The following is a 26,699-nucleotide window of genomic DNA, read 5'->3' as shown; positions in this document are numbered from 1 at the left end:
AAACCATTAGAAGAAAAAAAGAAATCAAACATTGGAGCCATTTATTCTCTTAATTTCTCTAATGCTTTATTTCCTCACTGGTAAAGAGAAGAGGAAGAAGAAGATTATCTCTGTGATCCATTTAAGAATTCACAATAAAGCTTGGAGAAAAGCAGAGTTGGTTTTAGTCTCTTTTAAAGACATGAAAAACTGAAGATTGATGAACATTCCCTGAATTATTATGAGTACAAATATAAGGGCTTGGTTGAAAATACAAGCTGATCTTTATACTCCATTTTATAAAACTATCTCTCAATTAAGGATTTTTAATCGATGTAGAACATTCATAGATCTTCAATCTTGCAAATAAGTATGTCAGATGCCCTCATTTTCCTTTAAGAGCACTGAAAACTGAAAAATGTATGTTCTTTAATATGCCTTACCTAACTAAAATAAAATTTCTCCCCACAAAATTGGCACTCTTAAGCACTAATGTTAGAGATTTGATTTGCCTTTCTGTAAGGTGAGTTTTAATTCTTATGAGAAGTCTTAAAAGTGTGCTTACTGTTTTGCCAAGCCATTCTACATCCAGATAGTTTTCCTCAGGACGTAAGTGCAAAAGTATGCAAAGACATATGGATGGGGGTGTTTGCTTCAGAACTGAAATACTATAAAAAATGGAATCAACCTAAAATATCCAACAATAGGGGAATTGGGAAAGTTATGTATATAGGATGATATGCTGTTCTAACAGTAAAGAGGATGACAGAGAGATATTTATTAATGTACAAAAATGTTCCTAACATATTTAAATAAGAAGCAGATTTAAAATAACATCTATAACATGATTCTGTATTAGTGACATACATAGACATATGAAGAGAGAGATCAGTAGTGTGAAAGGGGGAAAAAAGAGAGTGATGGTGGAGGTAGGAGGTGAGGACTGAGTGAGTAAAGGCAAGAAAGATTAAGCCTATAAACATCAAACCAGAAAGTTTATAGTGCTAAACTCTGGTGAGTTTACTTGCGACATTTTGGGGTGTGTGAATGTGTGCAGAGATGTTCTCAGAAGTGCAAAGATAGAATCATTTTGATATTCTATTAGGTAATTATTTTCAAAATGTGTATGCATGTTTTTCCATTAAATTTCCCATCTCAAATACAGTAATTGGGGATTTTTGTATACTATGTATTATTTCTTCTTTTTGCTTTCTGAACCAAAAAGTTGGACCTAGAAACATAAGATGCTGTAAAATATTATGACATACAGAATGTATCTATCAAAAAGAACATGTGAAAGTGTTCATGAAAATGTATGCCTGCAATTGCTCAAAATCTCATAACCAGAAGAATAAATATGCATACAGATATTTTTGATTATTTTAGCAGATGTCAACTAACCATGTTCCCAAAGCTTCATTTAAAATACTACAATAAACTGCAACAGGAAATGAGTTATAAAATAATTATGTTATATTCCTTTGCATACATGTTGATTTCAATCTCATGTCTTGTAGAGATACACTATCCTTCAGAAGGATGACCCTGAAGAACTCAAATTTCCTCAGTCATCAAAAAGTCTCCACATGTTTCCTTACCAACACAGAACATCTGACTAAACAAAGAGATTTTTCAAAAGCAGGAAATGATATATGGAAATGTCTCTACTTCACTCTTAGTTTTCCAGAATAGGCCATTAACCAAAATACTGGCTGCACTTGCTAAGCATTCCAGTTAATCAACACTTTTTCTGCATATGAAAACGAAGATAATCTGAGGAAAACTTAAATACTCGGGCCAGTAAACATTGATATAATGGGCCTGACACTCACCGTATTGCGTATGTAGAAGCTGTAATCATCAGGAAGAGCACCAGCACCATGCAGACCCCTGTCAGGCCAGGAACTATAAAAAAGGTATATAAGTACATTTAACTTAAACCATACTGAGAAAAAAAGTACAAAAAATTATTACCTTAAAATCCAAAGGGCTACGGTGCTCTGTGGGAAGCCCAATTCAAATCACATATCTCTTTGTATGTTCCTTCTCAAAAAAAGCCCTTTTAAAATTAGCACAGATTCAAGGTACTTAAAACAAAGCAATCTTTTCTACCTTTAAAAGAAGAGTCCACCTTAGTATTTTCACGTATCCCACTCAGAATGCTGGATGTGTACACACTTCTGCGGGAACATGCTATCCCAAATGCACACAAGATATCAAATGTCAATAATGAAAACAACAGAGAAAAAGTAAACATGTTTAATGGGGAGGCAAGGAGGAGCAGGAGGGAAAGACTTCTAAAGGCACAAAAAAATTTTAAAGGGTGAGTGTTAAGATCTATTCCTTATATTGATAGTGATGATGGTTTTGTAAACATACCAAGTGTTAAAAGTTATGAAACATGAGTGTGTATTAAAGAGATGCAATTAATTGTATCCTAATTCTACATGAATAAAGCTGTTTTAAAGGAGGAAAAAATATGCAATGGGACTGAGTTGATATCCAACACCTTTTACCGTTTTGGTTTTTCCACCACAGTATGAAAACTCCCTGACTCCCTCAGCCCTCCTTTTATGGAACTAATAGCTCCTCTAGTCTCAATTCAAATAATTTCTTTTGGGCTTCACTATCCGGAGTAATTTTAAAGAAAAAATAAACAAAACCTAAAGCTTTCTAAAAACCACAACTTCAACTGTAGAACAAAAAATGGTAGAGTTCAAGAAAAAAGAATTACAGTGCTGCTGTTTTAAGAACACTTGCAGGCCTATCACCTTAGTATGGAAAAACAGGCTGTTAATCAGCGTTTCTGATATAATAATCATTTTTTAACAAAGAAAAAAATGTGCAATGCTTTGCAAACTTAATACTGATGTGATAGGTGGCTAAATCCAATGTTAGTTGGTACAGCATATCCAAAATGAAGAGTTGATATGCTGGATCAAAAACAACTAAAATCACAATAGTTGCATTTCGATTTATCTTATTAATACCAAATAAAATATCCCGTCTATAAGCTACTGTTATTTGCTCTTACAATCATACAAGCAACAGTAAGCCCTAAATAACCTGAGAGATTCCATCTTAAATCTTTATGGAAAGCTATTGAAACAATTGTGTCTCCAAAAGTATAGGCATTCGCCAACTTCTCTCCTTGCCAGGGAACCACCTAGAACATAGAAGGGCCATCATGAACCGTAAGCCTCTAGCAGAAGCAGACAAGCTGGGAACAATACAAGAGCAATACAGGTGTGCATCATTAGGATTCCAACAGTTTGGAATCACTGGAAAATGCTAGAAATCTCAGTACAGTAGAAACAAGTTTCTACTTATAAAGGGCCACATGAGAAATTAAGGAGCTAGTGTTTGTATGCTTAACACTTGAACACTCTCTCCTCCTTGGTCTTCCCAATATACAGATTTGGAAGCCTAACAATACTTGCCTTTCCTGATATGCCTAATCCAAATCATCTCTTCTCTATACTTCTTTTCCAGGGCCCTCCCTCCCTTTCCTCTTTGCCATTGCCCCAGGTGAATACTAACTTCCTAGGGGTAAGAGAAGAACAAGACAACTATATATAACTAGTTCACACTTAAGGACTAACAGTACAGAAAAATGGTATTTACAAAAAACAGCATGCCTACAAAATGGCCCAGCCTTTCCACCCCCAAGTATTTCCCCCAAAGAATCTCAAATACACATCTACACAAAGACATGTTCAAAAATATTCATAGTCACTTTATGTTTTTAACAGTTAAGGCCTATAAACAATTGAAATCTCCATCAACAGATGAATGGGTAAATGTGGTATTATCTCTACCTGAAACACTAAACAGCAATTTAAAAAAACCACCATGTGCTATATGCAACAACATACATGAATCACAAAATTATTAGACTGAGTGAAAACAGCCAGACATTCTTCCACTTAAAAAATCCCAAGAGTACAAACTCTGTGATTCTTTTTACATAATATTCTATAAAATCCAAACCATTCTCCAGTGATAGAAAGCAGATCAGTCTCAGGATGCATTATAAAAGCACAAAAAGCTTTGTGGAATGATAAATATATTTGTTATCTTGATTTTGGTCTTGGCTTCACAAGTGTATATATATGTCAAAAATCAATCAAATAGCATAATTTACATATGCATTATCTACTGGGCTCCAATTATAAGTCAATAAATTTGAGAAAGAAAAAAAAAAAAGAGGAGGTCTTTCTCTCTGGCTTCAAGTAATTAAAAAAAAAAAAAAAAACTTATTTGACCAAATGAATAAATAAATGATAGAATCCCAGATGGTTCCATGATGTAAAATTTGTGGTTGCAGAGGCCTTTCCAATAATTTTCTTGGGACTTTATTAAGGTCTACTGTGTCTGCATACAAGGCTTCCCATGTGGTTCTAAATATGCCAGGATTAGCTATGGAATGTCTACAAATCACTTCATCAGGACACCTGAAAAAACTGAGTATGTTTAGTGTAGAGGCATAATTTCCAAAGTATATTATTTGAACAGTAATTCTTTGAGATATTAATTTCTATTTCTCAAAAGTATAATAATAATTCCTTACAGAGTCACAGAACACATTAGTATATTAAAGTCTCTGGGAAGTACTAGCACTAAGAAACCAGAAACAGATCTTTCCTCAAACATATAACCAGTGAACACCTTTTAGAACAGAACACGGAAAACATACTGGAAAGATTCAGAGGAGGTGAAATAGTTGACATCAGTCACTTGAAGATGAAGTAGACACCTTGGCTGATGGGATGCACATCCTGGGATTAATGCTCCCATTACTGTCCCTTAGGCCAAACTCCAATCTCACTGGAGGAGAATCAATTCAACAATTTTTAATGTTCTTTCAGATTTATGAAGTTATCTTTTTTATCTAAAGGATTCATGTTTCCTTTCTATCTCCCAGAATATAAAAAGATCAGACTTTGTAATTTATAAAGTAATAGGCCAGCTCAATGAAGAAGAAAAAGTTACTTATAATTAACAATGAAAAGGAAAAATTATTATAATTACAATGGTCAAAAAAAGGGGCGTACCTTAAGAAGTTACAATTTCTGACACTGGAATTAAACAAAGGTTAGCTAACTGATTATCTAGATGTTGTAAAGATCTATGTAACAAGTAGTAGAGTTACACAACTGGCTTTTATCTTCAGTGTATTTTTTCTAGGTATCTGTAATGTACTATTAGGTGATAGAAAAAATGAATCCTGCTCTAAAAGAAATTCTAGTCCAGTACGGGAGGCAAGATAAGCAGACAAATGCAACAAAGGGCATTAAGTGCTTAAAGAGAGCTAAGCATTGAGTGTTTTCAGGGTACATCAAGGGGCACCCTAACCTAGCTTTCCATGACAGCTCATCTAAGACCCAATATATTAGTTTCTATTACTACACACATTCCAAAAGTCAGGAAGCACAGGTTGGAAATTATGGAGCTAGTCAAAGCTTACTGGGCCATCTTACCTGCCAGAAAGTACATTATGAACTCTCTGAATCCTTCAAATTATAAAGCAAAACCTACACTTGTTTCCTTAGGAAATGACATGCTTGTATGTTTATTCTTATTACTTTTTATCTATGCATATTAGATTTCATTAATTAGTTGCCTTTAAAAGGACTGCAGTATACTCCCAAGTCTAGAAGAAACTGACAGAACGTTTTCATCCACATCCAGATGTGGTCAGAAATATACCATCTTGTACTCATTATCCTGTTTTTTTCCAACATAACTGGAAACACAATTCTATTTGTTTTTGAAGGCTTTTCTAATTGAAACTGAATAGTATGCATTTTATTCTCATCATACAAGGTACTACCAAATTTGGAAATGACATACTAAATATTTTGAAATCCATGTTTGAATAATACAATCTTTTAAACTTGTTTTATTTTATAAATTCTTTTTTTAAAAAAAAAATTTTTTTAAGTTTATTTATTTTTGAGACAGAGAGAGACAGAGCATGAACGGGGGAGGGTCAGAGAGAGAGGGAGCCACAGAATCGGAAGCAGGCTCCAGGCTCTGAGCCATCAGCCCAGAGCCCGACGCGGGGCTCGAACTCACGGACCGGACCGCGAGATCGTGACCTGGCTGAAGTCGGACGCTTAACCGACTGAGCCACCCAGGCGCCCCTTTTTTTTTTTTTTTAAGTTTTAAATTCTTAATGTTTTTAACATTTCTTACTGAGTGATCTAACTACCATATTTCATGTCACTTGAACTGCCACAGACTTTATTTTCTACAAAACCACCTTAATTTCTCAGTTGTAGATTACATTGAAAAATATTTAAAGACAGAGAGAAAACTCTATGTAACATTAAACAACCTAAAATCTAAGAAATATATTAACCAATAAAAGGTAGACTTTATCACTAGAAAATCTAAAAACATGCATGCATTCCTCCATCAGAAACTTGATTTTTGGGGCACTAGGGTGGCTCAGTCAGTTGGGTGTCCAACTTTAGCTCAGGTCATGATCTTACGGTCTGTGAGTTCGAGCCCCTCATCAGGCTCTGTGCTGACAGCTCAGAGCCTGGAGTCAGCTTCAGATTCTGTGTCTCCCTCTCTCTCTGTCCCTCCCCTGCTTACACTCTGTCTCTCTCTCTCAGAAATAAATAAACATTAAAAAATTTAAAAAAAAAAGAAACTTGATTTTTCCTCGGCACTGTACCTAACAACATTTGTAGCTATGAAACGGTATTTTAATCATAGACTTACTAGTAACACAAAGCTAGACTAAGTCTATTTGTAGAAAACCATCCCTTCTCCCATTGCCATCCTTTGATTCTGCTTTGTTCTCTCACCTACTACTCAGTAGGGTCAATCAGATGCTCTAGAAGCTCCAGACTCATACATAGGGCTTCTGGGCTGTGTTCCAAGCTGACAACCTGAGAACCTGGCACCTTCTGGCCAGCACCGAATTTCTTTCATGAAATGGTGTAGACTGGGACACTAAAAGGATAGTGATATACTGGTTTGTTTTTCAAATTGTTTGTAGTGACAGAAACTCCACAAAACAAAACAACACAAAAAAATGTACCTGAGGCTATGCATGCCCTAGGGGCAGCCCTGCCTTACACTGGAAAAGCTCACATTCAGGTGGAAAAGACCATGCATGTACGGGAAATAAAGTATTCTCCAGCATAGTATTTTACTATGTGTCTTTAGGAACCTATGCCAAAGAAGAGAGCAGCTCTGCCTCCAAGGAGGAATTTGTGCATGATGGGGTGTGTCAGCTGAGGCTGGAGGCTGAGCAGAAGCTGAGCAGGTTAAAAAAAAGAGACAGAGAGAGAGAATAGGGTAAGAGAGTAGACAAAAGTTAGGTGTTGCGAGAAGGGAATTACAACAGTATGATGAGATGTTCCGTAAGGGTGAAACAGAAGCTCCTGAGATACCTGGGAAGGTTAACAACATTCATGGTCAGGTCACACTACAGAGAGAGGTTCTCTAGAATGGAATCTGGAAATTCGTATTTTTAAGTATCATCTCTACTTAGTCCAACATCACTCATGAAACTTCTGGGAAAAAACATGGGATGGTGGGGTTTCATGCTAGATGGAGAGATCACCTGCTTATATATAAGTATTCATTACACTAAGACTCTGAATGTAATATCTTGGTCATATAAGACATCTTTTTATATGTCTGTAAACTAAACTTTCCCAAACATTTTAAATGTCTCCATGTTTCACCCATACTTTGTGCTATACAAAATAATATTAAAACAAAGGTCTTGGATATTTCTGTAAAATTAATTCATATGAACCAAAAACTACATTGATTCACACATAAGGTTTTGTTTTTCTGCTTTTTCTGCCTCTTATTTCTCATCCCAATTCTTAAGGCTTAAATGAAAAACATATTTTCAATGAGCAAAGTTGTAAACAAAACTAAATTGTGTTCCTACAGAGAAAACTGTGGAATACTTTGCATCAGAAAAAAATATATATTTTATAAATCAAAATATACCATTGTGTCCTCACTTGTGACAAGGAAGGGGAAAAAACATCTGAATTATTATTATTTTCATCATAATATTGATTGAAAAGAAAAACAATGCATTTGACAGAGCCATGCACCTCAGTCTCCGATGCAATTTTGATCCTTAATAGGGTGTTTGTGATAGCCAAGCCTTTATGACAGACCGTCTCAACTACCTAATTGTCCTTACCACTGAAATATGTGCTAAAAATCCCCCAAATGCAGTTTTCTCCTTTCATCACGTAAGGTTGAGAAAGAGAAGAATTTTAGTAAGAATTATACTAACAACAGGACAAAATTTTGAGATGCTTAAATGCGCTTTAACAAATTAATAGTCTAGACTGAGCTTTCATGGACAACATGCTTGGAAAGGAAAAGTAAATGACAAATGAAAAAGGAGTCCCATTGCAAGAAAACTAATGGATTTTAATGACTGTTTCTCCCCTTTTTACATAGGTTATAAAGATGACAAAATATCCTACTAAATTACTGAGTTATAAGAGCCACATTGATATTCAGAATGCTTGGTGTTTCTTTCCAGTACCTTGAGGGCAAGAGACTATTCCATGTGTATCATCTCCAACAGGACTATCACAGCCGTGGGCACAAAGCCTATGGCATCACATTGTTGTTATTGGAAGAACATATGGAAGGCAAATGGATTTACTTATTTTTACTCTTAGTTCATCTGAACCCCACTGTTTGCCTTGTCCCCTGCTTTCGTTGCAACTTACGCTTAAACTCCTAATATTGGTTCTGATTGCAAATTTTCCATGTTATATCTTAACATATATTTAATTGCTATGTAGTTTGATGATGCTTATTTTCAAAGATTTCCCTGAATCTGCAGAAAGAGCAATGAATAACAACTTACCAGTTGTGAAGAGAAGTTTTCTAGGATCCTGAGAAAAAGGGAAAAAAATTGACTGAAAAATAGAACATTGATAATGTAAAATTCTACAAGGAATCTGCTGGGTATCAGATCCATTAGGCATTTCAGATGCATTCTCCCAATGGAAATGAGAAATTCAATTAAGTTTCATAATGTTTTCATGACACTAGAGGAGATCGTAACAAGTGCAAAATCACACAGAGAAGACTATCCTTCTGAGAAAGAAGGAGCACGGGATGAAGAGTCAGAAAGTGTAGACTTTCAACTTCATGGCTAATTACAAATTAGTAGCAGTGGCCTGAAGCCCACACTATGACCATTTGGAGACTCAATATCTTTGGCTATAATGTGGAAACATTCATACATACTTTGTCCACCATAATTGTCAAATTGCACCTTTAAGATGTCAAGACAGTGAAAATCAAAAGTAATAAAATATATAGGGAGGGCTGTACACTGTAAATTCAGTGCAAAGAATACTAATGGAATACTTACAATATTTCAAATACTATGAAAAGTAGTGACGATATTCAAATAAAGAGGATGGGCTCCTGTTACTCAGAAATATAAAAATTAATCTTGTTAGTGTAATCTTTCCTTTAAACTACATCTCTTGTGGTGTAATGGACCTTAGGCAACTCCCTTTGTATCTTCTGAGATCAATCCCCAGTAGATTTGTGGATTTGTTTTTCATCCTAATGGTGCTTAATATTGCACAACTTTTGAAATTCTTTCCTATGCCTCCATTGAAGCTGGAGTCAGCCCAACCTATATACAAAGTGGGAAGCCATTTATATGAAATAATTGCAGAAGCCTTGAATAAGGGCCACTTGCCCAGCAAGAGCATAACTTCATCCTGCCGGGGCCAGCTGACTTCTATCTCTGACATTAGGAACATAGCTAAAGGGTAACCTAGAGTAACCTAATATATAAACAGCTAGTGAAAATACAGCTGACCAAAGAGGTAACACCAGAAATCTGAACCAATAGCTGTGGGAATTCAGAGGATGGAACAATTACTACTGCCAGGGAATGAGGATGGAATGTGAGAGAGCAGGAGACAGTTTCACACATGACAGGATGAGGCAGATTCGGGTAGGCCATCAAGAGTGTGCCACCCAGTAGCCTGAGGGTGGGTCACTAGAAATCTGAAGACAGACAGAGACCACAAAGCATGTACAAAGGTTGCTTGTCACAAATCCTTCTTTCTCAAAGACAATTCACAGAAGACTCTCTTTATGCGTGCAGGGTGTGTGTGCATGTGTGTGTGTGTGCGCGTGTGTGTGTGTGCGCGTGTGTGTGTGTGCTTGTGTTTTCATCTTCATCTAGCACATTGTCTGATACCTACAAGTTGCTCAAAAATAAAGAAGAGAGGGAGAAAAAAGAGAAAGAAGGAAGGAAGGAAACAAAGAAAGAAATATAAATTAAAACAATGAGTTACCATTTTTCATCCATCAGACTGGCAGAAATTAAAGAAAAACAAAAAACAAGGCAGGTGTAGCTATAAGCATTCTGACAAACTTGGTAGAAGTATGTCCACTGGTGAAGCCTTTTTGGAAGGCAATTTGGCAATGTCCATCAAAATTAAAAATGTGCAGGGCGCAAAAATTAAATATGTGGGTGGCTCAGTCAGTTAAGCAGCCAACGCTTGATCTCTGCTTAGGTCATGATCTTGCTGTTTGCAACTTTAAGCCCTGCATCCAGCTCCTCCTTGACAGCACAGAGCCTGCTTGGGATTCTGCCCCTCCCCTGCTCTCTCTTGCTCTCTCTCTCTCTCAAAATAAAAATAAACTTTAAAAAAATTAAAAAAAAAAACTAAAAATGTGAACACCTTTGAAACAAAATTCTACTTCTAGGGATCTGTCTAGTGGAAGCATATAAAAAAATCGATTTATTGGAGAGTGGTTCATAACAAAGACTCAACAACAACCTAAACATCTGTGAATAAGGAAAAGTCTAAAATAAACTGTCACACATTAGTACGAAGAGAATGATAGATCTATACTCTTTGATACAGCAAGCTACCGCACATGTAATTATGGAAATAAGAAAATTGTTGATGAGTATGTTTCATAAAATACCACTCAAAGTATCTTATAAGAGAACAGAAAGTTATTAACTGTGGCTACTTTTGGAGAAAAGGGTTTCATTTTTTAAACTTCATTTTCTTGAGAGTTTTAAAATATTTTCTTTTGAGCATGTAAGCTGCATAAAGTTAAATAAAGTTAATAACTACAGACCCTAATATGACTAAAAATATTAAAATATTAAGCAAAAGCATATGACATTTAAATGATAGAACCTTTAGGGGCACTTGGGTGGCTCAGTTGGCTAAGCGCCTGACTCTTGATCTCAGCTCAGATCATGATCTCACGGTTTCATGAGATCAAGCCCCACATGGGACTCCGCACTGACAGCGTGCAGAGCCTGCTTCAGCTTCTCTCTCTCCCTCATTCTCTGCCCCTCCCCTGCTCTCTCTCTCTCTCTCTGTCCATCTCAAAAATAAATAAACATTTAAAAAAATGATAGAACCATTATAGTTATTAAAGACTTAAGATTACCAAAACAAAAGAGAGAAGCAAAGAAGGAAAGATAAAGACTGGAGTCGCTTCGGTCCTGGCGACGTCCTTGGCATGGCAGGACATCTCTGTGTGGCAGAGGCAGGAAACCAGGAAATCCGTGTGCTATGGAGAGAGGAGGATACAGGAATAGGAGTAGGTAGCAGGAGATGGAAAAAGTGGTGGCTCCATTCTGAAATCATTACACGTGAAGAGCTTCCACTGGCATGCAACGAAGCTGGATTTGTCAGTGGTTCTTAATGCTGGGTGCTCAGTGCAATTATCAACGCTTGACCCCAATGCACACCAGTTAAACCATTTTGGCTTTTTTAAGAATACTAGTGTCTGGTCAAAGAACTTAGCAAAGGCTGCTTGCTATTTTGGTTTTGTGACTTGTTTCTGTGTTTGTTGTTGGTGTTCCCTTTGTTTTGTTTTGAAAAAGAGATCAAGCACATAACCATAGCAGTATTCGTCTAGATAACTCAGGTGATACGTGGAAGAGAAAATGGAGCTGGGGAAGAGAGGGAACAATCCTACAAAGTCACTACCAGACTTAGCAGAACAGGGAGGGGTTGTGATCAAATTCGATGCCCAGTAGTTTGATTTTGATGCAGTCTTGCCATGAAGCAAAGGAAGACTGAGGAAAAGTCAGGATGAAAGTACTGAGCAATAGAGAGCTAACCTAACCAGGGTTATACATGTGTTCATCAGGCTCTGGCCCGCCACCCCGCACATACAATTTCACTTCATGCGTAGCTTCACATGGAGAAAAGCAGCCCTAAATAATAATGCCCGCACCAGAATTCAGCTCCAGGTCACCTATTTCAAGGATTAAAACAAAACCGAGTAACCACTACAACTCAATAATACTTTTTTAAGTCAAATAAACTGATTACTCAGGATCCTCAAATAGTCAACCTGGGTCTCTGCCCTTTCTTGCCCAAGTTCTTAAAAAAAAAAAAAAAAAAAAAGAACTTTTGCCCCGTAAAGACACCGCTGGCCGTCTCCGCTGGATAGGAACCAGACAACGCTGTTGGGAGGCAGAAGGCAGGCCTGAGTGGCAGCCGTCGGAACACGGCGAAATATAAAAAGTAGACACTCTCCACCTCCCATTTGCAGCAGGAGAGACTGTGAAATAGTAATTACCTATATTTTCTACTGAAAAGGAACAAAACTCAACTTGACAACTGCATTTTAAAAGCACTCAAAGGGAGCAGCAAGGTACAAATTTTCCGTGAAAATCACAGACCTTCATCAGTCACCTCACCAAAAGTGAAAGGAAAATGAGAAGAGGGAGACCACCCACCTCATCTGGGTATCTTGCAGCATTCAGTTCCACGAAATCTTCACTGTAGTTCACTGAGAAATTGAGGGCGTTCACCAGATGGGCAGCCACGTGCACACCTACGGAATCACATGAGGCCCAAATCAGTGGGGCTTTTCTATACGCTCCACAAAGAGGGCTCATTTCCTCTCCCTCAGTAAACACAGGGTCAAACTTTGACAGCTGATCTGAGCAATAAAATATTAAATTGAAAGGGGAAATTTTAAAGACACAAAAATCTTGATTACTGACAGTTTAGTATTAGAAATCATGTAAAGAAACTGAATTTTCAAAAGCTAGAATAAAATAACCCTAGCAAGTGAGGGTTAGGAAACTCATACGTACACACTTACACACGTAAATGTATGAGGATATGAGCGTGCATTTACTTATTTAACAGCTCCTGAATATTTGAGTTGTTCTACATTTTTCATCTCTCCTCTAGCTCTAAATCTGTTGCATATATCTTGTGATTTTCCACTGCCACTCAACCTAAAATATAGACCCCCTGGAAGGCTTTTAACTAGTCAAAATTTCTCACAACCCATAAATTCAAATCATAGCATCCTAAACCCAACAGCAAAAGTGTTGGCAATCACTTCGTTGGTATTAAAAACTCGGGAAAGTAATAATTACCATTTAACAATCTATCTACAGTGGCACAGTAGACAGAGAGCTCAACTGACTCAGAGCTCTTGCAAAAGATGCACATGTTAGGAAGTTACTACAGAGTTGAAGACAAATTCATTTTGGCATGGCCAGGGAAAAGGAAAATTATCTTGAAGAGGCTGGAAAGGAAGCAGAAAACAAACTTGTGCATTGAATGATACCACATTCCCCCTTCCCAATCTTTTCTTGTAGGTGAAATAAGGGAGGTGAAAGAACAACAGATAATAGTTGGAAATCCAGTTTTCTTGGCCACACTGTTTACCTACCAATGCCTCAGATTAGTTCTCTGTAAAATGATAATGACAGAAATAGGAGATTTAATGAGATAAGTAACCTGAAACTGGTTTGTGAACAATTACAGTCTACACAAATTTTCTGTTTCAACAGAAAACATGGTGTGGAAACTGGAAAACTCTATGGTCCCCTCCAACCTAGCATATGAGATGTAGATATGCCAAAAGTTCTAAAGTACTCAGAAAGCACACAGAAGAGAAAGACTAGAATGCTAAATAAAAAGTTAGCTAACTGATTGATAAGCTCCTGCCAGAATCAAAAAGGGAAAAGATCCCATAAAAAGCAGACAGGAAGTTAGAAGTGGGTTAACTAACAAGCAAGTACAGAGTTAAGGAAATTTTTAAAAGGGTGCCCAGGTGAGACTCAACTATGGCATAGGCATAAAGCGTAATTTAAGCAAAATTGTGTGTCCTATAGCTTTATCATGTCTGAAATATATAAGCTTTAAAAAAAATCCCTTCATTTTAAATTAAAGGTTTATATGTTAACTACATACATAGATTATGGGTCATTCTTTCTGAATTCTCCTGAAAAAAAAGCCCTAGGTAACAGCTGTATGAGATATACCCTTAAGGGATACATTCACCTTCTTTAAAGATCTTTTAGGTCAAAAGCATTCAGGGCTTCTAATTTTAGGGAGCAGGGAGAAAGCCAGGCCAGACATTTTGAATAGATATTCCCATTTAATTCTCACAGCAAAACAATTAGGTGGGTAGAAGCATCCCTATTCTACAGATAAGAAAACTAAGGCTTGGGGCACATGAGTGGCACAGTCGGTTAAGTTAAGTGTCCAACTCCTGATTTCCACTCAAATCATGATCTCACAGTTTGTGGGATCACAGCATGGGGCTCCATACTGTCATCTTGGGATTCTCTGTCTCCTTCTCCCTCTGCCCCTCCCCCACCTGCACACACGTGTGCATTCTCTCTCTCCCTCTCTCAAAATAAGTAAGTAAACATTAAAAAAAGAAGAAGAAAAAAAAAAAACTAAGGTTAAAAGAGGCAACGTAGCTAAGGTCAGACAACTAGTGAGTGGCAGAAAGCAAACCCTCTGGAATGTTTATTCACGGCAAGACTCTACCCGGTCTCAGTCTGGTTGTTCGCCAGCTGAACCAGAATATTTGGACACAGCTACAGTTTAGAACAAATCAAGTTACAAATATGTCAACATTCCCTGATGCTCCTCCTTTTCTGACCTTTCACTCTCTGTGTCCTAATCCAGCCCTAACCCTTACCACACCCTTGGTCCTCATCTCATCCTGGATTCTTACTCCATACCCAGACTTTTGGGCTGGATGGATTCCTGATCCCACCCCTGAGCCTCTCCCTGTCTCTCGCCTCCAGAGGTGGAAACCACCAATACAAGGATGTCCAGGGATAAAACGGTGCAGATGCCTGTTTCAACAATACTTGGCAACTTTTTAAAAGCTGAAAGCTTAATGATCTCTTGATAATAGCTGCATCAAAACATGTCTGATTCAAAATAGCCATACATACATATCCAGACCAATGTCCCTGATGTCAAAACAGCTATGTCCTATCAAATAATGGCCAGACAGAAATGTCAGTTGCTACGCCACTGAGATAATTAACTCCTGAGATTACAAACCATAACTAATTCTATCCTAAAAACTTCATATGGGTGACCTCATTTTAGTCTTAAAACCATGAGGCAGGAGCTATTGTGAATCCATTTTATGATTAAAACAACACCAAATCAAAGATCAGAGAGCTTATGTCACACAGTAAGGCAGGAGGGCGTTGGGGATAGAGCGTACACAATTCATCTCCAGAGTCCATGTAGTTAATAAATATGTTTATTATTTTCTGTTCCAAAAATTTGAAAAGTATCATATAAATGTTCAAAATAAAAATTTATTTTAAAAGGACTCTTTTAAAAACCAAAAGATTCTCACTTGATACTTTAACTTAGAATTGAACAGGATACATTTCCACAAGCTTTTTGACATTTACTCTTCAACCCAAGTATTAATATCAAAGAAACATTTATCAAATATAATTGAATGGACTCACGTTGTATGAAGGTACAGTCCACATTCTAATTTGTATGCATTTAAACTCCTATCATACCTTCCTTTTTAAACTTTAAAAACTTCTATTCTATTTCTTTTCATCTTTCTGAATGAAATTATTTACTTTTGGAAAACATTAGCAGCTTGAGGGCCAACTTTCATACATTATAATGTGAAACACACACATACAGACACACACACACACACACACACACACACACATATATATATTTAATGTATAAGATATGTTCATTTTCTGTAACACCATTAGGCAATTCTCTTTAAATACACAGTAAAGAAAAATTAAGGTATATAGTAAGAAAACCACAAGTTGGACAGCAAATAATTTATGAAACAATAAAAATACCATTCATAAAATGTGTTCTTCTAACACAGTATGTTAATATCTTTTGGTTTTCTCACCTGAAAAAATGCAGATAGTAACACCACAGGTTATATGGAATGTTCTGCTTTTATCCAACAGTCTTCTGGTTCTCCTGCTTGGAACCTAAATAAAATTTGCCCTGGTGAAAATCATGCAGCAAATAAGATACCTGTAGAGTTTTTCATTAAAGCATTGTTTATGATGTCAAAGTTTTGGAAATACAGCAGAAACCTAGGAAGTAAAAGCTGGTGAGATGAATTATGATATATCTAATCAGTGGAACACCCGAACATTACAGAGAATGTAAGAAGGCTTATTACTGATGTGGAAAGATGTGTGAGACAACAGCTAGGTAAAGCAATTTTAACATGTAAACTATACTATAATCCCATATTGTTTACAGTCAATGGCACTATATGCCAATCTGAAGGCATTTACCCCAAACTGTAATCAGTAATATTAGGAGAAACCTTCCCTGATCATGATTTCTGTAATGTTTGAGTTGTACAATATATATTATTTCCTTTTGTAGTCAAGAAAATAAGATTATTTTTAAATGAAGCAATTTCATCTATGGTTTTAAATGTCTTCATAATCTTATAAAAAATAAAATGTCAAGCATCTTTGAGTACCTAGTTAAACATCAGGGGACAGTTCTTTAAGACTTATTAAATACTGAGAGACTTAGGTGGGCACGTTTCATTTCCTGCTGTTTATCTTCTCTTTCTTCTCACCAAGCCAATAGCCATCCATAGGCATCAAAACCTAGCATTTTACAATGGCAGGCAACCTACAGAAAGAGTTATTTCCACAAATTACTGTATTAAAAGTAAAGAGTCTCTAAATATAATTACATGAAAAGGTTGAGAAGTTTTACTGCAGTAAATCCGCTTATATAAACTTCACAGAACATCAAAGTGACCTCATATTAACAACTTCTTTTAAAGTATCAGTATTGATCCAGCAATGCCTTACTATCTCAATGAAGAAACCACACACACACACACACACACACACACACACACACACCACACACCAGGATAACCGAAGACAAAAAATAATTTCAATTGAGTTTCAATTTCCAAAACGTTTTTCTGTTTTCTTACAACCTTCATTTTACAACACTAAATATCACACACGACATCACATCTTAATCAAGACATCTTCTCCAATCCTACTACATAGCTTAAAACATGTCTGTGTTTGAAAAGGAGGTAAATCACCACCAACACCAGCAGTCACCCTATATATTGCCCAAAGTCCACAGGGCTCTCGCTTGCTCACCTGCACTTAACTAAATGAAAACACAAGGTCTCAATGAGGCATAGTATTCTGGAAAAAGCTCAGAACTGGGACTGATCTTAGCTCTGCCATTTCACTAGTCTCATGATGTTGGTCCAGTTACTTAACGTCTCTATGCCTCAGGTTCTTCAACAGCAATCCCTGCAGAATCACTGTGAGGACTCCTAGCTACATATGTGGAATGCTTCGCACAGTGCCTGATACCACTGTTAATAACCATTTCTTTTTTTTTTTTTAATTTTTTAACATTTATTTATTTTTGAGAGGGAGAGACAGAGCATGAGCAGGGAAGGGGCAGAGACAGAGAGGGAGCCGCAGAATCTGAAATAGGTTTCAGGCTCTGAGCTGTCAGTACAGAGCCTGACTCAGGGCTAGAACTCAGGAATGGTGAGATCATGACCTAGGCCAAAGTCGGACGCTTAACCGACTGAGCCACCCAGGTGCCCCTATTAATAACCATTTCTACCCATCCACTGCCCTTATCTAGCGTTGTAGAGTAGCCCACGGATCATCCTGACAGATGATGAGGTCTTTACTCTCATCTAGTAAATGACAACCAATGAGAGAAATCAGTCTAGTAGAAAATCAGACCATGAAAACTAAGTGCTACTAACATGCCACTGTTACACTTGATTTCTGACTAGGATTATTCGTGCTTACCTTCTGGGATCCTCGAAGGTAGGCCAGGAGTGTCCGGCACATGGGTAGAAGGATAAGGCTGCAGTTGAGGTTAAGAACAGATGCGGAGGCTCTGCTTAGACACAATCCTAGCTGAACAAATAAGGCAAGGGTCAAAACACGGCCAGGCAAAAACAGACTACAAACTTACTACAGGCCTCACCCTGTTCCTCCTTCAAGGATCATGGCAAAAACGCCAACTCCTTCAAGAATCTTGAACGACTCACCTCTCACCAGAAACCCCTAAAAGAAACTGGTCTCTTTCTCCTCTATACTGCCATGAAACTTAGTCTCCCCTCTTTCTACTAGTGTTAGAATCACCCAAGTACATTTTTCTGGTGTGAAGTCAATTTCTTATTCCGCCCCCACTATACTGTTCTGGGTATTAAGAACCCTAGAGAGCCCCAGTATTTTATGCACCTCCACACTGGTGTAGTTGAATCCTTTTTTTATGGATAAGGTACCAAAAAATTCAAAGCTCTGACTACACAACCCCCTTCCAAACCACTGCCTTTCAGCTCTTCACCTTACTGACTCTACCCATCTTTCTGGTTTCACCTTAAGAACTACACCTCTAGAGTTCTTCAGTGACCCAAAGTTAGGAGGGATCCAGATCAGCTGTGTCCCATATGAAGATTATCAAAACCACATTGTGCAATCTTTTTTTTTTTTTCCCAAAGAATCGGAACCCTTGGTATCCAGGCAATACTTCATGGCAACTATCTTGCTAGATTGTCATCTGCTCTTGTCTGGTACTTATCTACATTCTTCATATAAATAATGTAGCACATGAAAGCAAGAGATGGGGTCAAATCTGTACTCTCCTCCTAAAATAAACATAAAAGTATTTGTTTTAAGGATATTGACTGAGAAATGTGCGTAAGTCAGATGCTTTTCTTATCTTAAAATTCTTCATGCTCGTGAGATTTCCAACTTAACTCTTGGCAAATAGCATCTCCATTACAAAATGTTTATTGTTAGCACATGAAATATTGTTCCGGAAGGGGAGAGAGGGTAATATGTCATGTCAGGAAAACAATAATTTTCACTGACTTATATAAAAAGTAATTAATATTTCCAGTTAGGCTATTTTTACACCATGAGTTAGAACACCTTAGAGATATATTGCAATGAATATACCATTAAGTAGACAAATAGAAATAATCCCCTCCAGACTATCTAAAAAAAAAAAGTTAAATCTAACATGCTTTTCTCAATCAGCAAAATTATTACCATTTCAGAGTGATGGGTTTTTGTTATTTAGGCCTCCAGAGAAATAGAATAATTGTTATCTCTTTTGATCTGGCATCTGCACACGATAAGAAAATTTTAGCTCAAGGGATTTTAGATGATAATTTTATCTGCAATCTTAATGTACCAGGACAATAATTCACTTAAATTTTTTCAGCTAAAATCTATCATATAAGTGTAGGACTTAAAAGATACAAATAAATTACTCAATTTTCCTTTGTGGTTCAATGATTTAAAGAAAATTCTTATATTCCTCATTTTCTAACCGTTTACTGCATGTCTGGAACTGTTTTATTGTTGTGCTTACATTAAATCACATAGTAATTTAATTCAAAGTGGCTTTAAGTGTCCCCTTAGGATAGATGGGAGTTTATCTTTGGCATTCCACCTCTTCCTTACAATGCTGTAAAATCTAACCGGAAATTTTATCAAGGACTCATTTCTACCTACATGTTTGTTCCTGAATATCCTTAGTTCTCTAAATTAAGATGAAAACTTCTTTTTATTAGGTTATCAGAATACAAACCTCCCTCATTCGGAAGCAATGGAAAGAGTGAGGAAAATGGAGACAGATCCCAGTCAACGATTTCCCAGGAATTCATTTTATCCATTTACTACATGGCTAATATTCTACAGCTAAGGGAATTTGTTTTGTTTCGTCATTATTAATGCATGATCATTGAAAGAATCAACTATCTCAAATATTCACTAAAAAGAAATGACCGCCCAAGTCTGGTGCCCTGCCCACTCTACCTGAACGACTTGTGTCACCATTCCAAGAGAACTTAATTGCTGCTTTGCTTTTCCAACTTCATTCAAGTTAGTTGTCACTAGGTGGCAGTGTTACTTTCATGTTTCAAATTCTACCTGTCAAGGTCTCTGAAACATAATTAACTGAGAAATCCATATGTAATTTTAAAACTATGAATATATTTTAGTTGAGCAAATACAAAGAAAACATAGCTTCCTCCCTGTTATGGACTGGATGTCTGTTCCCCCCAAGTTCATATGATGAAATCTAATGTCATAGTATTTGGAGGTGGAGCTTGGGAGAGTTTACTAGGTTTAGATTAAGTTTTTGAGGGTAGGGCCCCCATTATGCAATTAGTGCTTTTATAAGAAGAAGAAAAGGCCATAGCTCTCTGTAGACTCTCTGTGAGGACAGAGCAAGGTGGCTCTCTGCAAACCAGGAAAGGGATCTCACCAGACCAATTCTGCTGGCACCTTGATCTTAGACTTCCCAGCCTCCAGAACTGAAGCAAACATTCGTTAAGCCACCTAATCTATAGTATTTTGTTATAGCAGACTGACCTAATGTAATCCTATAGAAAAATCATAAGGAAATATGCCATTTGAAGCAAGTTATAAAAGAATATAACATCTGGGTATAACAAGTATATGGTTATTTTTCTAAAAATCTCAAACACATGGTTTCTTATCTTAAATCTGCTATTTAATATTCATCTTGAGCTAGTTAACTGTCCTTTTCTGCAAAATTAAGAGGGATAATTTTTCTTATCTATAAAATGAATGCAATATGCTATGATACAATAATCCTAGCTCTTAGAACTTTTGTGAAAACTAAAAAAATCAGTCTAAAATATGCAAGCACTATACAAAATTAATTTATTGCCTTGGTGTCACTATATCGCATCTTTTCTCTAAATTTTCTCTTCTATGCTTCTACTGTAAATGTTATCTGTTCCATTTATATCATTCATTCAATACATATTTTGTGTGATATGTACATATCCCAAGGCACCAGGAGTTCTAAAACAGAGAATGCCTATTCCTTAAGATGTTTGCATTTTAGTAGGGGAAACAGACACTAATCAAATAGCTATATAATCAAATGTAAATTCTAACAATGATCAATTCTGTGAATGAGAAATACAGAGTATGAGCATGTATAACAGGAAATGAAAGCTAAATAAGAAGGTCAGGAAGGCTTCCCCAATTACGTGAAAAGTGAACTGAGATCTTGAGGGTGATAGTACAAGTCATTCAAAAAGGAGAAAGACATCCACGCAGAGAAAACCAGCGTGAAAACCAATGCACAGCAAATGGGAATATGGTGTATATATGAGAATTTAATAGCAGGTCAGGATTCCAATCCAAGGATTGGAAATTGAGGGTGCCACAACATAAAACTGGAGAAGGGATAGACCTGGCTGGCTTGTGTAGGTCACATTAAGAATGTGTGTCTTTATCCCAATATCAGTGCAGAGTGAATGTGTTTTAAGTAGGACGGCAGTATAAAGAGGTGAGAATGTGCTAATGATTAGTCTGAAGGAAGTATGCAGAGCAAATTGGAAGAAAGTAATTTGGGCCATCACATTTCTTTGTGCGGCTAATCATCACAAAAATTTTGAGACAAGAATTACATCTTATGGTAACTATGACCCAGTCTTGCATATAGAAAGGATCCAGTTTTGACTAAATATGGTACGCATAAGTGAGTTTATGTTGCTAAATACTTTACTGAAACAGGTACCTCTAAAACTGGAGTACTAAAAGAGCCTACCCCACACCCCACTGTCCCCCAGTCTCACTCCTTCTATGATTGCTCTGACCAAAGGTAATCTACGCTTCTGTTGAATTGTTCCAGAGACAGCAGCCATTCCACTGTCAAAAACCTCTTTTGCTTTCTTACACTTACATGAAGTCCATGTCTCTGTAACTTCCACCCACCAGGCACCTCTAGATAATAATATTCCTAACCTGAAGATAAAAGAATGATTTCTTAGTCCAATCTTGTTTTCTTCATGCTAAACACAATTAGTTGTCTCTGAAATTCTTGAAAAAATTTTAGGACTCCCTCTCACCTCAGTGACTTTTCACAGTTCACCAGAATTCAGCACATCCTCAACATAGACTAATAGTAGCAGGCAGTACTGAAGAGCCTCATCTCCCTCACAAAGCACATGATTGATCTCTGCTAATTCTAAGACTGTGCTATATCATAGGGCAACTATGTTACATAATGGCTCATCTTGAGTTTACAACATAAGAGATTTCTCCCATGAATTACTACAAAGCAATGACCCCTATCCTACAGTGGAAAAAAAAAAAAAAATGAAGGTGAGAGAGAGCACATATATATGCAAGAATGATACGGTTTTAGACTATTCTATCATATTGGGTATAGATACTATATTCTGATATTTTTTTCTTCTCAATTGTGCTTTAGCTGAAAACTTTATATTCATGTTTTCCACCTCTCCATCCAAGTGTTTGACAGACCTATTAAAGTGTAACAAAATCCCGTGGAAATAGTTGACTTGCAAAAAACAAAAACAAAAACAAAAAAAAAACCTTTTCTGGTAAATTAACTTTCAAATGAACATTTTGCTCTCAAATGGGAAGTTTCAGCTCAGGTCATGATTTCACGATTCATGGGATCGAGTCCCACTTTGGGCTATGTGCTGACAGCACAGAGCCTGCTTGGGATTCTCTCTCTCTCTCCCTCTCTCACTCCCTCTCTCTCTCCTCATAGGGCCAACTGGCTATACTTTTATATTTAATGCTGCTCCTGGATGCATTACCCAGACTAGTCATTCCAAGTTTCACCCGGTATCTCCATTCCCCATCCATGGCTCATGCATTGCCATTCCTTCTGTTTGTGATAGCATTCCACCTCTTCCAACCTCCACACTTCCTCTACAGAACTTCACACATTATATTGTAATATTTTACCTGTTTATCTCCTTGTGCCCCCCCCCCCAAAGTTAGAGAGTGGCAGCACTGCAAAATGGCAATGCCCAAACTGCCTCTTGTTGTTGGGGACCTCAAAAATTCATGCTTGTTAATAGTGAAAATTGTCTTGAAAAAGTACTCCTTGAGGAAAATATGCTTTTAGCAATGAAAGCCAAAGAAAAGTAACCATGAGACAGTTACATGAACAAAGAGAGAAAACCCCATAAAGTAGTCTACAGAATTTTCCAAAGCAATGGTATTTTTCATTGTCTTTATAGTAACCATGACAGACAATCAGAACAATTTAGTTTTCCTATACCTCTAAATCAAACTTTTGGTCATAGTTTAAATTTCACTTTGTACCATTAATATATTATAAAAGAGATATAAATTTAGAATATGATAGCTATTTCATGCAGACAAGATTGTACTTAAGGATTAAAAAAATGATATTTCAATGAAAGGTTACTTCAAAAGTTGACTACCTATTTTGACACAGTTTCATATGAAAATAATGGATAAAATGCCATGAGCTATCAGAAAGCAGTTAATAATAATTGGAGTAATTATTTCTTTAAAAAAAATTCTACAATAAACTACCAATTCAGTGGTCTTGGGGTATATCCAAAAGCTCATGAATGTCCCTTATTCCATTATAAGCTATAATTCATGCCAAATGATCCTAGCTGGTTTCTGTCAACTAACTGCCCTGGAAACTTTTAACTATGATGTAATTTTTGACTCAAGTTGACCTCTCTTCCAATCTATAATCCTTTTTTTTTTTTTTAACACTGTCTCTAAAGAAAGAAGCTGGAGGAAAAAATTTGTTTCCATATAATTAAAGGGACCACTAAAAGAACAGAAGTCATCCTGACTTTACATCCATAATTCCTTTTGCTTAACTCAAATCTTTCTTTTATATGTCATCACCCTTCATTCTACCCTTTCTAGAAATAAACTTTCTTTCATTTTCAGTAGGACTACAGTAGGAATGTAGTCTTTCCTTAGAAGTCTATTATAACTCAGAAAGAAATGTAGCTCTTACATAGAGAGAAGAAAGCAGGATTGTAACATGGTATTTCTGTCCGGATTTTGTCCACCTTGTTTTTCCTGTGCCAAAAGCCCAGAGAACAGAAGAGATTCACTTCTAGACCATGTGTCTGTCTACAAAAGTTAAAGTTCAACATAAATGGGATCCAGAATTGCATTGAACACATTCCTGGCTTTCTACAGGCAATGCTGTCTACTGAACAGGTCACCAGATTAAGAGGTATGGCATTTTTATCACAGCTAATACCTGTGACCTCTACCAAGGTCATTGTCTCTAAAATGTAGAATTGCAGAACTTAACAAAACAATAATAAAAACCTCCTCCACTTTCTCTCATAGACCTATTCTAAAGGGTAAAAATATATCAAATAAAAATGGTTTGACCTTTTTAGCTGACAAAATGGATTTTTTTTTTAATTCACCCTTTACATTCCTGTGGATGTTCACTGCTTATCTCTCTCTTATCTTCTACTCCTATCTACAGCACAAGAACAAGGATCTCAAGAATTACAGTGCATTTGCTTTCATGTCATTGCTACATTTCTTCCTCCTGCAGGAATTATTCATGCACAGGGAAAGGCACCAAGGAATGGCATGTATTTTGTAGAGCATGGGTGGCTGGAAAGCTGAGACAGACCCTGTTTCTCCTCCATCACAGATCCAGCACATCTGATCACAATTACTGAATATTTATTTAGTCACCCTCAGCTACTCTTCATCAGAAACAATCATTCCAAAACCTTGCATCATTCTTCCTCATCTTTAAACCATTTTTAATTTCTCAACATTCCTCCTAAGATTTAGAAGCCAAAACAGTTATACTAGTGGCTTGAATGCATGGAATAATTTTTGGAAGGAAACAACAGTCATAGCAATGGTACGCTCTCACTTGGTTAAGACTGCAATCAGACTATCCATAATGACATATATTAAAACTCATGGACTGAATATAGGATTTCAATATTAAGATTTTTCTCACATGAGTGTCAATTAAGCATTTCTATTTTACTCCTCCTGAACTCAATCCTATTTGTTAATAACTCTTCTTCATTGAATCTATAAAGCTATCTTTAAGTGCTATCTTTGCCCTCAAAACACTAGCAATCTAGTTAGCTAACTCGGCTGGTCTTTTAACCCTAGCTTTCAACTTTGAATCCAGGTGAATTTCTTCTAGTCTTTCTTTAGAGGAAATCAAAACAAAACAAAATGAAAAACTGTCTCCAAGAAGAAGCTGTCAATTCTAAGAAAAAGAATTCTGGATGCATCAAAATGGCCAAAATACCTGAGAGAGTAGGTGCTCAGTAAAATGGACTGAATGAATGTACTGTTTGGTACAGACTATCTGTCTAAACTTCCTGATGCATACATATTTACACATTAGACTCTTCCAACAAATTCTTCAGAATTTAACTGGTCAACTTACAGTGTAGAACAACACATTCCATCAAATGTAAGATGATAAATCGGTATAGGAGAGGAAGTATAAATCAAAAATAATCTTTTTTTCCCTAAAAAGCTAACACTTAATAGGTCCAAAATAACTCATGTTGGAATTTCTTTAAAAAAAAAAAAAAGCAGCACACAGACATACTTGTCCAAGTGTGCATGTAAACTTCTACAAGGATTCTCACTGCAGTATGGTATGTGATATAAAAACAAAACAAATACAGCTAAAATGACTAACAGTGGAGAAATATACAACAAATTAACTACACATTATGGGATAGTATTTAGCCATTGGAAATAAGTTAAACTTGTATAATGGAAATTAAATAACAATATCCATAATATATTGCTGAATTAATATGCAGGTGCATATATGTGTATTTGTATATATAGGCATATATAGAGAGAGATAGATGCAGACTAGATTAACACAGATTATATAGATTCTATGTTTATAGATTGTACAGAAGTCATTAGTTACCTCTTAGATGTAAAGGGGAGTTTCTAATTTTTTTTCTATTGTGACACCAGTATTCAAGGTACAGAAGTATGTATTTCTTTTGAAATGTACTTTATTTTAACAATTAAGTACCAAGAACTAAACAGATAGATTACAATAAGAAATTCACAGTAAGTATAATTAAATGAGTTATTATACTTTGAAATTCTAATAACATAGCCAAAGGAAATAATTATAAAAACAGAGGGGGGTATTCTGTACAATGATTTTTTTTTTAACTTTATTTATTTATTTTGAGAGAGCATGCAGCATGAACAGGGGAGGAGCAGAGAGAGAGAGGGAAAGAGAGAGAATCCCAGGCAGACTCCATACTGTCAGCACGAAGCCTGACATGGCACTCAAACTCCCAAACCATGAGATCATGAGCTGAGTCAAAATCAAGAGTCAGACACTTAACCAACTGAGCCACCTGGGCTCCCCACAATGTTTTTCACAGCATTTTCTGGAATAGTGAACAGAAGCCAACTGGATGTCTAAAAATTTGGGAATTTTTTTTTAAATTTTTCTTTAATGTTTTTATTTATTTTTGAGACAGAGAGAGACAGAGTATGAGCAGGGGAGGAACAGAAAGAGAGGGAGACACAGAATCCAAAGCAGACTCCAGGCTGAGCTGTCAGCACAGAGCCC

At 36.5% G+C, this 26,699-nt stretch overlaps 1 protein-coding gene across 7 annotated transcripts in view; it reads right to left on the bottom strand.

Annotated features, from left to right (window-relative positions):
* NOX4 (NADPH oxidase 4) overlaps nucleotides 1-26,699 on the bottom strand; it is a 170,649-nt gene that overhangs the window by 129,619 nt on the left and 14,331 nt on the right. For 4 of the 7 annotated variants that reach the window (XM_045038630.1, XM_045038628.1, XM_045038632.1 and 1 more), the window contains 5 exons: nucleotides 18,092-18,202; nucleotides 16,168-16,252; nucleotides 12,731-12,828; nucleotides 8,849-8,900; nucleotides 1,812-1,884 (listed from right to left, as the gene is read on the bottom strand). In XM_045038630.1, the coding sequence (XP_044894565.1) occupies nucleotides 1,812-1,884; nucleotides 8,849-8,900; nucleotides 12,731-12,828; nucleotides 16,168-16,252; nucleotides 18,092-18,202 (419 nt within the window). Of the gene's footprint in view, nucleotides 1-1,811; nucleotides 1,885-8,848; nucleotides 8,901-12,730; nucleotides 12,829-16,167; nucleotides 16,253-18,091; nucleotides 18,203-26,699 lie in introns of those variants that run through there. The other 3 variants (XM_045038631.1, XM_045038633.1, XM_011286538.4) reach the window with 2 other exon arrangements.

The sequence above is a fragment of the Felis catus genome, chromosome D1 (genome assembly GCF_018350175.1).
Source record: "Felis catus isolate Fca126 chromosome D1, F.catus_Fca126_mat1.0, whole genome shotgun sequence".
Taxonomy (NCBI): Eukaryota; Metazoa; Chordata; class Mammalia; order Carnivora; family Felidae; genus Felis; species Felis catus.
This window is presented reverse-complemented; position numbering and strand designations above follow the sequence as displayed.